Source organism: Peromyscus eremicus, chromosome 8b (genome assembly GCF_949786415.1).
Source record: "Peromyscus eremicus chromosome 8b, PerEre_H2_v1, whole genome shotgun sequence".
Classification (NCBI taxonomy): domain Eukaryota; kingdom Metazoa; phylum Chordata; class Mammalia; order Rodentia; family Cricetidae; genus Peromyscus; species Peromyscus eremicus.
This window is the reverse complement of record NC_081424.1, coordinates 42,631,053-42,645,409: the sequence shown is the minus strand read 5'-3', so window position 1 is coordinate 42,645,409 and position 14,357 is coordinate 42,631,053. Positions and strand designations below refer to the sequence as shown.

General features: G+C 44.4%; 1 protein-coding gene across 1 annotated transcript in view; it reads right to left on the bottom strand.

Annotated features, from left to right (window-relative positions):
• Positions 1-14,357, bottom strand: part of Utrn (utrophin) — a 507,673-nt gene that overhangs the window by 338,321 nt on the left and 154,995 nt on the right. The window contains exons 18-23 of the mRNA XM_059272738.1: positions 10,480-10,603; positions 8,717-8,804; positions 4,363-4,604; positions 3,632-3,812; positions 2,010-2,155; positions 529-741 (exon numbers count right to left, since the gene is read on the bottom strand). Coding sequence (XP_059128721.1) covers positions 529-741; positions 2,010-2,155; positions 3,632-3,812; positions 4,363-4,604; positions 8,717-8,804; positions 10,480-10,603 — 994 coding nt within the window. The remainder of the gene's footprint in view (positions 1-528; positions 742-2,009; positions 2,156-3,631; positions 3,813-4,362; positions 4,605-8,716; positions 8,805-10,479; positions 10,604-14,357) is intronic.

Genomic DNA, 14,357 nt, shown 5'->3' with positions numbered 1-14,357 from the left:
TACCCCTGCTTTAAAAGGCAGGTACAGTGGCACACACCTGTAATTTCAGCACCTGAGAGGTGGAGACTGAAGGATCAGAAGTTCAAGGTCATCCTTGACTAGGTAGCAAATTTTAGGCCAGCCTAGGGTATGTGAGACCTGTCCCCATGCCCCTTCTCCATTCTCTACTACTAACTAGGTAAACTTCTTCTGCTATAACTAGTCACCACAATACTCTGATCACTGGTTCAAATGCCATGTAGACCCCCATGCTGAAATTTTATTTTAACCATTATTAAGCTATGTGCTTGTCAAGGTCTAGTTCACCTCTACCAAGAAGCCTTCTCTACAAGACAAAAGAAGTGCATGTGCTTACCAGCACATTAAAAATATGCCTTTGATAAGCAAATTATAAATCCCAACTTAAGCATATAATAATGTGGGACCAGAAAGAATGCCAAATATTCCGAAAGCAGACATTCCAATCTTGCGTGATAATCACTGTGTGCCCTGAAACAAGCTTCACCTCCTCTTGGCCTCTCGATTTACCTCAAAATCTCTGAGTCTGGGGATGATTTCCTCGAGCAAATGCAAATCTCTGGAAACCTTGGCCTTTACTTTATTCCATTTCCCCTGGACATCATCAAATTCTTGTTTATACGTTTTTCCCACATCAGGAAGCACACTTTTCTCCAAAATCTTTGTTTCTTCTGAAAGTTTATGTAATGTAGGCTTGTGATTCTCAAGGGTTTCATCAAGAGCCTGAAAAAGTTTCAAAAGATTAAAACCATACACAACAATGTAACACTGTATGTATCTGTACAGGTGTAGTAATATGAGATATATATCATATACAACAATATAACAATGTATATATCTGCACAGGTATAGTAGTATGATACATACACAACAATGTATGTATCTGCACAGGTATAGTAATGTGATACATACATATATATGTGTATATATGTATATATATATCACACAACAATGTAACAATGTATGTATTTGCACAGGTGTAGTAATATGATATAGATATATATCATGCACAACAATGTATGTATCTGCACAGATGTAGTAGTAAGATATATGCTGATGCACACACACACACACACACAGTGAAAAGAGAGGAGGAAAGTATCTTACTTAAATAACATTAAAAAAAAGTCATAATCAGAAAAATCAGAGCTTTCTCTTCATGAGTTTTGTGGGGACAGCAGAATGTACTCTGTACACTGAAAACCCCAGGCATAGTTCACACAGTGGGTCAAGAACACAAGGTCAAGAGTTGGTCTCTTTTATCAGGCACTACAGTGTAGAGCCTTAAGGCCACTAAGAAAGAAGCAGGGAAACAATTTAACCAACAAAACCCTTAGTATCAATTCAGGCTTGGCATGGTGGCTCATAACAGCCACCCCAGCACTTGGGAGGCTGAGGCAGAGGGATTGCTGTCAGTTCTAGGCCAGCCTACACTATAGAATGGAACCCTGTCTCCAAAAAAAAAAGAAAAAAAAAATCAGTTCAACTATTACACCTCACCTCATTTTAGGAGAGATATTTAGCAGACCATGAACAGGTTTAGAATTTTATGTGAACTGTAAGAAAATACATTTTTTTCCCTAGTAACATTTAATGACGTATCTTTTCTGGACCTCAGATACATTGATTGAGGTAATTAAGCTTCAAATTATAAATTCTTAGGCCTTCAGGGTACTTCAGTAGATGAAGACAGCGCCACACAGGCTGAAAGACCTCAATCCTACGCCTGGAACTCAAAGCGAAAGAGAAAACCGAGTCCCCATCGTTACCCTCTGGACTCGGCACAAACCCACCTTCACAACACTACTACTAACAAATAATAAGCAAAAGTTAAAATCTTTTTTTAAATCTGCCACTTTTATAATAAAGTTTTAATCATTTTTAAAGACTTAATCAAAAAAACAGCCATTTTCTTTTTAAATCACTGAAAAACGACAACTTCAAATGCATAACATGAACCGTCAGAAACAGAGTTCTCAGACACAGCTTACCTTTTTCTCCTGCAGGGCCTGCTCCGCCTTCGTGAGATCATCAAGGGCATTCAGAGATGTCTGGGCTTTTTTTTCTGACTCACTTAGCACCTCTTTCAGGGTCTTCAATGTTTCCAAGTATGCAGGTCCGGGTTGGCTCTTCAGCTCTGATGATTTAAACATACTTACTCAGGGACAACAATGTAGAAACCTAATACTATTATTGTCTGCACCACTAATCTTTTATATTTAGTAAAAAGATTCCATTAGATAATAAATTAGACGCCATGATCCCAATTGAAAAGAATCTCTGTTAGTTAATAAAATAGGTCATCCCTCTGGCATTTCAAACAGTCAGACTGTGGCTTCGTTCCTCCGGAGGCCAATGTTTGAAATATTAACTTGCTATCATTTTTCTTCATTTGATCATGGTGAAATGTCTGGATGAAGCTTGAAGGACAACATTCCTTTTGTCTCACACGACCTCCCCTTCCCCAACCACTACACAAAGAAGAAAAGAAAGCAAAGATCCCTCCCCCAGCCTTCCTGAAATCCCATGAGTGTACACAAACTATATGGGAACCCCACAGACAGTGAGGAACATGGGTATCTGGCAAGAGCCAGCCAGCACAGCGCACCCCTCTGTGGCTCTGTAAAAAATCCCAAACAATCAGCATTTGTGCAGGAGAGGAAGTGAGCGGAATGAGAGGGACCAAGAGGTGAAACCAATTAGCAGCATAAGTTCAACTGCCTGCCACTGATCCTCATCAAAACCTGAAAGCTTGGCTTGTACCAGTCAGCTGAGAAGGGACTCTTCTCTGGTATTTCTGTCACACTGTAAGTTAACTGATTTCCATGAGCAAAATGCATCAAGTCCAAATGCACAGTTAAAAGAAAGGCAACATGACGCATTTGTCTATCGCACATACATTCCTAACGTCTATACATCAGGAGCTAACGGAGTAGAGGGGACAGTCCCAGCACTGAAATGCACACAGCCATCAGCAATCCGGAGCAGCAGCTGAAGAGAAGATATATACGTAACAGGATGCACAAGCTTTCAAAATCCTCCAAAGCCCGCTTCCCCAACAAGATTTATGCCAATTTTTCCAATTCCAAATTCTTTGATTTTGTTCACATTCTGGGAGCACAAAGTGATTTTTTTTCAAGGAGTAGGTGGGGCTGCTAAAACCCTAACCACTGGGAGCAAATAGAAATTGATGCTGTTTTTGTTTGGTCTGAACAGGTCTGAGCAAAGCTGTTTGTCCCATAAAAATCTCCAGAAGGGTGGGAGTGCAAACCATGTGCCTAGCATGCATAAGGTCCTGGGGTTCAACACATCCCCACAAAAAGAAAATAAAAATCTTTCAGAAGTCATTATACCCAATGTGTACCATTTTAGAGCATGTGACGCTGTCTATTTTATACACAAGTGTGAGCATAGGAAATAGTGTGAATGCATTGTAAGACCTGAAGTCACCAAAGTGCAAAGGAAAGCAGCAGAAACTCAGATACACTGAAAGTTTAAATATCGGGAGTAAATTTTAGATTAAGGCCAACTGAGAAGGGAGAGAGAGAGACGGAGAGACAGGGAGAGACAGAGAGACAGGCAGAAGTGACTGCCGCAGAACGCCAGGGTTTACCATTCTCTAGTTGCTGCTGACGTTCCTCTAAAGCCTTCTGCACGGCCTGGTAGTGACTTTGAAGGTCATCGAAACCCTGCTGGACAAAACCTGGGACAGAGGGCCGAGACCTCAGGGCTGAGCAGCTGGCACACAGTGTATCAATTCTGGGGTGAAGGCCAAGGAGATCTGTCAGCTCCCTCTGTGGAAGAGAAAATACAGTCACTTCAATCCATGAAGAAGAGCATCCCCAGAGAAAGTTCGGAAACAAACACAAAGCTCACGATACACGATCCATTCTCTCCTACATTCTGCTCTCTCTTCAGATTGTAAAATCTTTTGCCTTTTACAAAACACAGCCTCTTGGGCTACAGGCAGCTTGGTGGGTACGAGCACTTGCTATGCAATCATGCAGACCTGAGTTCGGATCCCCAGCACTCATGTAAAAATGTGGGCATGAACATGTTTGCCACCCTCGTGTTGTGGGAGGACAGAGAGAAGAGGATAGCTGGGACTTACTAGACAGCAAGCTCCAGGTTCAGTGAGAGACCATGTCTCAAAGAAATAAGGTAGAGTGTGGTAGGGCAGGACACCTAACGTCCTTTGTTGTCCTCTGGCCTTCACAAGCAGAGATGGGCACACGTGTGTGTGCACACATACACACGTCTTCACCACACATTGAATGATATATCCTCTTTATATATGAGACTCAGCACAGAAAGGCTGTATAGTCCAGCTGTTTGGCACCCTACCTGGCAGGAATCCTTCAAGCTTGGCAAGGGCTGCTGGGGCGATTCAGAAAAGGGTGTGTCCCTCAGCCACTCTTCCTTCGCCTTGATGGTTTTTTCAAGGGCATCGAGCTGCTTGAAATAAGCATTGATATCTTCCTGAAGCTGGACCTTCCTTCCCAGATCTTCCAGCTGCTGAGACACCGCCTTCCACTCTGATGAAACCCTCTCCAGAACATCGTTGATTTCTTCAGTCGAAAGGCCCTCTACACAAACAGAAAAGTCCAAGTGCATCAGAGCAGACACTTCATCTACTAATACCAAGGTTGTTTAGAATTGGTCCTACACACTCTGATACCCTGAGAGATGAGGCCATGTCACCTTTAATGATGACTCCCTTAGGTCCCTTCTAGTACAACCAAAAATCGTAATGATCCACTTATGAGTAGTTGGATGTCCTTTCACTCCTTGACCTAAGGGAGCAGCTCAGGAGTGGTGTGGTTATCTCACAAGGCACATCCATAGAGCATCCGCCAGTTCCTCTTCTGGGAACGCGTGTTGCCATCCATGACACCCTACCATTCTGATAGCTTCTAGTCTGATGCAGCCCAATAAGCTCAAATGCCTGAATTTGTGCAGAGCTGGAAAACAAAGTAGAGAGCTAGCAAAACACAGAGCTGGCTCAAGTCTGTGGCGACGAAAGATGAAATGGTCCCCTCCCCTGCAAGCAACTGGGTACATGTAGGAACAGAAGGAATGCTTACAGTAGGAACTTATTAGTAAGTTCATATCAGTTTTAACGGTGTTTGATAGCACTTTGAATAATGTCCGAATCCTACCCAGGAGAGGTGGGATTCCCTGGCCTATCTTCATAAGTGTTTTGTGTCTGCTTCTGCCCCTGATCAAAGCTACAAAGAACCATGGCACAATGTGGCAGATGAGTTAGACAAAATCCTCAAACCAGTAGTTTTCAATCTTTAACTTTTTTGTGTATGTATGAGTTGTTTTGTTATTACTGCTTTGTGGGTTAAATTTTTCTTGATGATTTATTTTTCTTTTATGTGTCTAAGTGTTTGCCAGCATGCACGTATTTGCTGTATGTGTGCACCTAGAACTTACTGGGAATAGAAGAGGGAACTGGATCCCCTGGAACTGGAGTTATAGTCTATTGTGAGCCATCATGTGGGTGCTGGAAACCAAATCTGAATCCTCTGCAAGACCATTGGGTGCTCTTAACTATCATCTATCCAAACTCTTATTATTGTTATTATTATTATTATTATTATTATTATTATTATTATTATTATTATTATTTTGAAAAAGGGTCTCATGTAGCCCAGGCTGGACCTGAACTCACTATGTAGCGGAGGTTTCTTCATCTGCCCTAGTATCGCAATGAGGCCCTCTCATCAGCTTTTAGATGAATGGTGCTAATCTTCCCTCTCAGAAATGTTAGTTTCCGGCTTTTCTTTTCTTCCTTGTTCAGCATCAACTGCCCTGACATAAAAATGAAGTGGCTGGGATGGGGTGGGGTAGGATGGCCCAGTGGCTAAAATATTTGCCTTGTAAGTGTTAGTAGTGGAGTTTGGATCCCCTGAATCCACTGTATAAATGCTGTTATTTGGCAGCCAATCCAGCACTTTCCCCAGGGGCCCCAAAGCACTGCTGGGACTGCTACAAAAGGGGGGCAATATGACACTTGGTACAAGCACAAAGCTTTATTTATTTGGGGGGGATTGCAGGGATAGGTACAAACACCCTTTCTCTGGCTGCGTGAGTGAGTTGTTCAGCTCACTGGGTGAACTGGCTGGAAAACACACTCTTAGACGGCTGGGCGTCAGGCCCAATAACAGGCTTCTCCCTGAGTGGTCCTTTCTCACCTGCTTGCAGGCGGATGGGTTGATTGAGTGACAGGAAGAGAGAGGAAGCAACAGAGACTGCAGAGGTGACACCAGTGAAATCAAAACTGTCAGATCTGAACCAGGGCAGCAGTGGGGGACACGCGGAGACGGGTCGCCTAATGCAGGGTAAGCCGGGGCGGTGGTGGCGCACGCCTTTAATCCCAGCACTCGGGAGGCAGAGGTAGGAGGATCTCTGTGAGTTCGAGGCCAGCCTGGGCTACAAAGTGAGTCCCGGGAAAGGCGCAAAGCTACACAGAGAAACCCTGTCTCGAAAAACAAAAAAAAGAAGAAAAAAAAGAAAAGAAAAAGAAAACGCAGGGTAGACCACTTGGCTAGTGTATGCAAAGCCCTAGCTTCAATCCCCAGCGGGGTTCAGGGAAGGAGTTGGGGGTAGGGGGAGTGGGCTGAGGGAAAGAAGGACGGAGGGAGGGAACACAGAACTGAGCAGACCAGGAGATCTAATCCTCAAAAGGAGCAAGGAAGTCGGCTGCTTGACACCTGAAGGGACAGACCTGAGCAACTGGCTGACCACGTTGCGCCAACAGCAGAGGATCCAGCTGTCTACACAGATGCAAAGCAGACAGGGCCTCGACTGACCGCCACGGAAGGGCAGAGGTAGCCAGGTCCTGAGCCGCAGCCAAAGCCACAAGCCGCAGCGGAGCAGTGTGTGAGAACAGACAGGGCAGAAACAACAAGGAAGGTGGAGGTAAACTGAGGTGAAGAGCTGAGGCTGGAGAGAGATAGAAGGCAGTAGAAAGCCTGAGAAGAAACCACAAGCCTAAGTCCCCGGAATAGATCCCGAAAGCTGCCAAGTCTTTAGTGCCAAGAGCCTTAGCCACCACAGGCACAGAAGCGCAACACCGGCCACTGCCAAAGGGTCGAGGAATTCCTAGAGCTTAGGCCCACTCACAAGGTACAAAGCCAGCCACTTTCCAGGGCTGAGGAGCCCCCACTTCCAGCCGACACACAATGCTTGTAGAAGAGCCCCTCTGCGGGAAGCCGGCACAAGACCTCTACCACTAGAGGGCACTCCCTGCTATTGCTCCTGCCTGCGGAGGCCATGCACTGCAGTCCCCTGTGAAGAGAATCCAGAGCTAGCTGCCTGCAGGGGACTAACCCTCCCCTTGCCGATCCATGAATTCTACGCAGGTGGAGCTAAGACCCCGCCAGCTGACGGACAGCCTAAGTATTTTTAGAATAAGGAGCAGGTGCGCAGGAAATGTGCTCTTCGGTGCCCTCCATCTAGAGTTCTCAAGAAGGGAGGTTCTGCAGGAGGCCGATGGGGTCCTACTTGTTCCTCCATATGTTCTACAGTTGGCGTGTACCCACTACAGTTTCCGCCCTTCTACCATCACCCAAGGCACCATGTGACATGGGAACCCCCACCCCAGTCTGTGACTTTCTCAGCTCACCATCTCTTTTCTTAAGGAGGCGGGGAGGAAGGTCCACCCTCAGCAAAGAAATACCTACCTACATGCCAAACTTAACAGCCCGTCACAAAAACAAATACAAATTTTAGGTTTCTCTATGTCTATGCAAGGCTTTAGTGGGGGGTGGGGTCTTTATTGCTTGCAAAAATTTCAAATACAAGGGACACCAAATTTAAGTAGAAAAAAAATATTCCTAGACTACTTTAATGTGATCCTCTGACAATGACCAAAAATCGAACATCAGTGAGTGTCCTAGTTAGCTTTAATCGTCCATTGGACACACCCTAGCATCATCTCAAAGGCAAACCTCAACTGAGGAATTATCTAACATCAGACTGGCCAGTGGGCACATCGTGAGGGGGAATGGGTCTTGATTGTTAAAGGATGTGGGGAGGTCCAGCCCACCATGGGCAATGCCATTCCTTAGGCAGGTGGTCCTGGGCTTGACAGGCCAGGAAGCTAGCAGGCTGCCTCCTCCATGGTTTCTACTGTCAGATCCCTGCCTTAGTTCCCACCCTGACCTCTCTCAATAGTGGGCTGGGACTTTTAAGCTGAAATAAACCCTTGCTTCCCCTGAGCTGCTCTGGGTCATGGTATATGTCACAGCAACAGAATGAAACCAGAATACTGGGTTTACCATAAGGCAACTTCATATCTAAGATATTGCCAGCATAAGAATTTTCCCTCATCTATATAAAAAATTCAGAGTATGTAACCCCAAAGGTGAGGTTCCGAAGTCTTGTGCACTGTTGGATTTTAATTGCTCTGCTGAGGTTTTCAAGGCTTCTAGTTTTCTGACACCCCACCCCCCCACCCCACCCCATGTGGGAGCAGAATGACTTTGATTTTATCTGTTTTTAATAAAAAGCTCCAATATAAGATTTCAGTTTTTTAAGAGATTCTGCTGCCTCAAAAAAAAAAAAATTGAAAACCAGCTTTCTTTTTTTCTAGCTTTTTCTATGAAATGTTTTATGTGTTAAACTGCAAATATTAAGTGTGACCTTCTAAAAAAATCAGAAAGAAAAAAAACCCCGCAGGGTCTCTCACCTTTTCCCATTTGCTCTAGAAGGATTTGTCCGGTTTGCTTCAGTTCATCCAGTCGCGGGATTCTCTCTGTCTGCTCTTTTTCTAATCCCTGGAAATAAAGCCCAAATATAAAATACCGAAAACTTCCTCTCAATATAATGTCGATGCTATTTTAAAATCTCATGTTTAGTGGCCTCTTAACTGTTCTTTAGGTATTTCAAAGTTTACCTACAAAGTATTACAATGAAAAAAAAAAAAAACTTAGCAATTCCTGGCCACTCTCTAGCACTCTGAGAATTAATAAATCTGAGAAAGAAAATTCCAAAAACAATGATAACCGTGACTATAAATTTTAGATTCTTTTAGAAGGAAAAATGATATAATCTGTAATTATGAATTACTATCGAGGGGAAATCATTCAAATTAGCATTTTGGGTCTAAGATATCCATTCACAAACATAGTTTATTTCATATTATAAGAATAAAGGTTTGGGCATGCACCTTTAACCTCAGCACTTGGGAGGCAGAAGAAAGAGGACCTCTGTGAGTTCAAAGCCAGCCTGGTCTACAGAGCAAGTTACAAACCAGACAAGGCTACACAGTGAGACCCTGTCTCAAACAAAATGAAAAGGGCTAGGAGGTGGGAGAAAAATAAAAGAAAAGAATGGTTTGGGGACAAAGGAACTTGACATGCTATGACAGAGCTCACCGAGGAGAAGCCAGAGAGCAAGAGAATAATTTTGAGCCTCGGAATTATCTGCTGGCATTATAATTGGTCCGGGGTCTAATTCTAACTCAACACAGCACATTCCATGCACAATTTTAAAATAACGACAAACTGCTTTAGAACCCAAACTAAAGTGTTTTTGGTCTGAGAAATGGCCCTGTATCATAATGCATTGGCCCTCAGTATCTGTCTGTGGAGAACTGCCAGACACCAGAATCCTAGACCGCTCAAGCTTTTTATGTAAAACACTGTACTATTTGCATACTGGCTGTATCTATCCTCTTGTAAGTTCAAGTCATCTCTGGTTTGCTTAAAATACCCAACAAGATGTAAAGGTAAGGTGAACAGATGTTATGCTGTGGTTGACCGGGGAAAGTGACGAGTGTGTGTGTGTGATGTGTAACTCAGATACAGTCATCCTAGGACTCACCACACGGTACCTGAGCAAGACAGAAAGTTGCAGTTCTCTAACAAGGCTGTTAGGTTGGGATGAGGGGACTGTGAAACTGTGGCAAGTCACAGCAGGGTGTGTGCACACTTCATTCAGATTCTCTGGAATGTTTGGTGTGCAAGGAGTTCAAGTTTTGCTTTCAGTAACTTGCTAGAAATGCTCTTCCCAGTATTTTCCATCCAGTTCATCGGCTCCATAGATCCAATGACAAATTGTAATTTATTTTTAAAAGCTATCTTGTGTAAAGAGAATATATTGAGGAAATTTTAATACACCAAATGCTTTGCTGTATACACAGGCAAAATATCTTTGGAACAGCACCAAGTCCCAAGTTACTTGATGTCAGACAATGTAGATCTAAACATACTTAAAAGGCAGAAATGATAACTGTATATGTGCAACTCAATGGTTCAGGAGGGAAAAGGGGGAAAAAGTTAGAATTCCTCCTCCATATGGGGACCTGACGTTTAGTGTGGCACTCTAAAAACCATCTGCGACTACATTTATTTCACAGAATCTTCTAGACCCTGCCACATCTCTAGGCCAACAGCAAAATTAGCCTGATGGGTTATTTTTATGTCCTAGCATACTTGTTTTATACTTTACCTTCAATTTCTTCTTCATTCCCGAAGTCTCCTGCAACTTCTTAAACTCTTTCATCTCTGTGTTCTCAATGGCGCTCTTGGATTTCAAAACCCAGTTCAACAGCTCCGCACTTACAGCATCAAACCTGGTTCGAGACGGAGACGTTAGCCTCTGCCATTGGCTTGCTCTCACTGTTGCCTTGGCCCAATAAAGAACAACCTGAATGCCCGCCAGGCATGTGCTCTCAACCAATGCCCCCAAATAGAACAGCTACCCATAACAGTATCACACTTTCACAATTAACACACTATAGGGTGAACATACGATAGGGTTGATAAAATAATAATTAACATTTTTTTTACTTAATTGGGTGGGAATCATTTGTATCTTTCTAAACTATTATAGATAACAAAACCCAGATTTTGTTAGATGATAACAGAAAAGAACAAGTGTAAACATTCCTAAAATTGTCTTGTTTTATACAATACGTAGTTAACTAGACCTGCCGCAGCCTTCAAGAAGCTTCATGTCATCAGGAAGCAATGGAAAGTGGCAAGTATAACAAAAGAATTTGCTAGGTACTAATTGCAGAGCTCCAGAGGGGTGACTCCTCACCCATCCAGGGACAGAACGGTCTCAGGGCATAACAGTGGTTGTGCTTAACAGCTTTCCTTGCAAACGGAAGACAAAGGAAAGGGAGGTCATATTTTGCAAGCTACAAATGGATGTGTCTGCTACAGTGAGTGCTGTGAGGTAAGACTCGTTAGCAACGAGGCCAAGAATCACAGGGGCCAGTGACTGCAAGGCCCTGGTGATTTATTACAGAATCTGGACTTAAACCAAGAGCCATAAAGGGTGTTAAGCACAGACCTGATAAGAATCTGTTCCTAGGGTCCCGTTCACTGTGGGGACAGAACCAAAGACTGCACAGAAAAGGCCACCATAGGAAGCAGGAGGAACCCAAGAGAGTGGCAATGGGGGAAGAAGAATGGGCAGGTTGAGCATGGGATGCAGAAGCCGGTTAAAAGCATGGTGAGAAAGGTGAGCAGGCCCTTGGCCAAGCCTTTCATGTCCATCACTAACACAAAGAATCCTCAGCACACCCTATGAAAACACCTTTGATTACTCCTGCGAGAGTGGAGGCAGGAGAGTTCAGAGAGGTTCTTAAAGAACTTCCACAGCAATAAATGAAGTGGGACCCACTCAAGCACAGATAGTCCATGTAGCCAACCCCCTCACCCCGGTGTGTATCATAAGCAGATGTATTTCACAATCCCTCTGGGAAGCATCCCTTAAGGTGTTTCGAGTAGATTCTGAATAATTGCCCCTTCACTAAGGTAAGTTTCTGTATAATATGTGATTTTTAAAAAGGCATGTCTGCAAGATCTTGAATCTAAATCACTGAGGCCTAGGGTGGAGAAGGTAAGAGTTGAGAGAATTAATCAATTAATAGCTACCAACCAGAACTAACTTGGCATCTGGTGGCTGACCCCAGGCACCATACCTGTTAATATGTAAGTGTTCCAGGCTAGTAGCCCAGAAGCAGCAATGCCTCTTACAGACTGTGCACCCACTTACCCAAAACCTTCCCTGCCTTGCAGCCTCTTCTCTATCTACAGCCAATCTAAGCACAATGTAAACTGAAACCCCCTCCCCCAATCTTTCCTTATAGCTCACACCTTTCATCCCAGCACTCTGGAAGGCAGAGAGACAGGGATCTCTGTGAGTTCGAGGCCAGCCTAGTCTACAGAACAAGTTCCAGGACAGCCAGGGTGGTAATACAGAGAAACTGTGTCTCAAAAGAGCCAAAATGATGACCACAACAACAATAAATGCCTTGAAGGCTGGGGAGTGCGTGCCCTCCAAGATCTGATTAAGACAGGCTTGGTGGCATATTTATAGACCCAGAGCTAGGGAGGCAGAAACAGACAAATTCCTTAGGCTCACTGATAAATAAGCCAGGTAGACCTGGCTCAACCTCAGGAATGGTTGACTTCTAAAATCCATGCACATACACACACACACACACACACACACACACACACACACACACACATATCTTGAGCTCTTAGTTCAAAAGCACCCATCTCTATTTGCTGAGCAGATTTGCTACTGCGGGATTCAAAATTCGTCCCTGGGCCACTCATTAAACCCCTTTTATTTCAGAGATGGAAGAGTCCGTGAATTTTACTTGAACATAACTTAAGAGAGTGTATGATGCTCTAGGTAAGTAACCAGAATCCAGGTGTCATCAAACATCTTACTTCTGTCTTCCGATTAAGACTGCTACATAATCTTTCAGAGAAGAAAGCCCAAAGAGCATACAGTTAAAATGGCCTTGGAAACTAAGTCAGTTTCTGCCCTTAAAAACGAGTTCGATACACTGATCCCAGTACCAGATAACCAGATAGTTGGGAATGCCTGTTGTGGGCAGATTAAAAAAGAAAAAATCCATAAAGAAAACCAAATAAAATTGACTACAATCTACATCAAAAGAAAAGAGAACAGACCACCATATTTAAGGCATGCCCTGTAAACTGAGCCCTGTGGTTATTTAGGGCTCTCAACTGTCTGCGGCATTCACTTCCAACACAAGTTCATCCCCATCTCTACAGCAGACTGCATATATGAAAGGGTCTGAAAATTATGTCACACCAGGAATAGCTAAGGAGTGCCTAGGGCCTTAGGACAATGGAAACAAATAGGAGGGCTAACTTCAAATAGTCACACAGGACCATTTCAAAGAGGGGCTGATCAGGAGACTAGGGGGAAATCGAACCGCATTAAGGCTGAGAGATTCTCACAGGAGGAAAACTAGAAGCCTCCCCAGCCAAGGCTAACAGGAAGCAGCTACTGCAGCATGCAGAGAAGCAGCGCTGCACATGGAGGAAGTTCAAGTGTGGCAATGACCCCCTCAAAGGTCACAAACCCTGGGCTCAGAGTTTAGGCTTCCGTCTTTCCTCTCTGCTGTGGCCCACAGCCTCCTCCTAAGATGTGCACTTCTTAACAAACTGTCTGTGCTTCTGCTATTTCCTAAGTCTCCCTGTCCAATTTCATCTTCTAGGAACAGGAAACTAGAGATCCCAGGGGGCAGCCACCAGACTCGGAGATGCCTAGAGAAGCACTACCGGGCTCTGCACAGCCCTACAAAGACAACACACAGGACGTTCAGAGCCAAACATGGGGCACAGAAACATTACAGATGAGGAGATTCCCCTGCCTTCTGCTACCAGGAATTACATGTACTCAGGCCTCGGTCCAGGAATTAATCCAGTAATGAATGTCTGCCTCGATCTAATCTCAAAGGCCATAACTAGCCCCTCGCAGCTCACTGCTGCTTACAAGTCCATCTTTGTACCAACTGGATAGACTGGGATAAGGGGAAGGGACACATGACACAGTTCATCTGGACCTCCAGTACACCGAGGGCTGTTTACGCACTTGAAGAAACAAGCGACCTGGCCAGTGACATCGAGGACGCAGTTTGATAAGAAGACAAACGGCTAAAAGTGACAGCCACCAAGCCAGTGACCGCAAGGACTATAGTGGGAATGTCTGCTGTGGCACATCCTCTGACCACAACTGGACCACCTCTGGACTTTCTTGTCATCTGACATGATAACGAGCTGTTGAAGTCACCTTGGGTACAGCATTCCGTCTCTTGCCACCGTGGAAGGCTCGCTCGTTATTCACCACAGGCAAGTATAAATTAAGCTCACACCATGATACACCCTGTCTCTTCCAAAGTCAGCCCTGGAGACACACGCCGCCAGATGCGCCTGGCAGCTAACGAGGGCTCAGGAAACGGAAGACCGCTGCTAATATTGACATCCGCGGTATCTTCTCCCCCGCTGCCATTGCCAAAGCAAAGGTCCTACATACAGCAGCTGCTTGCAACT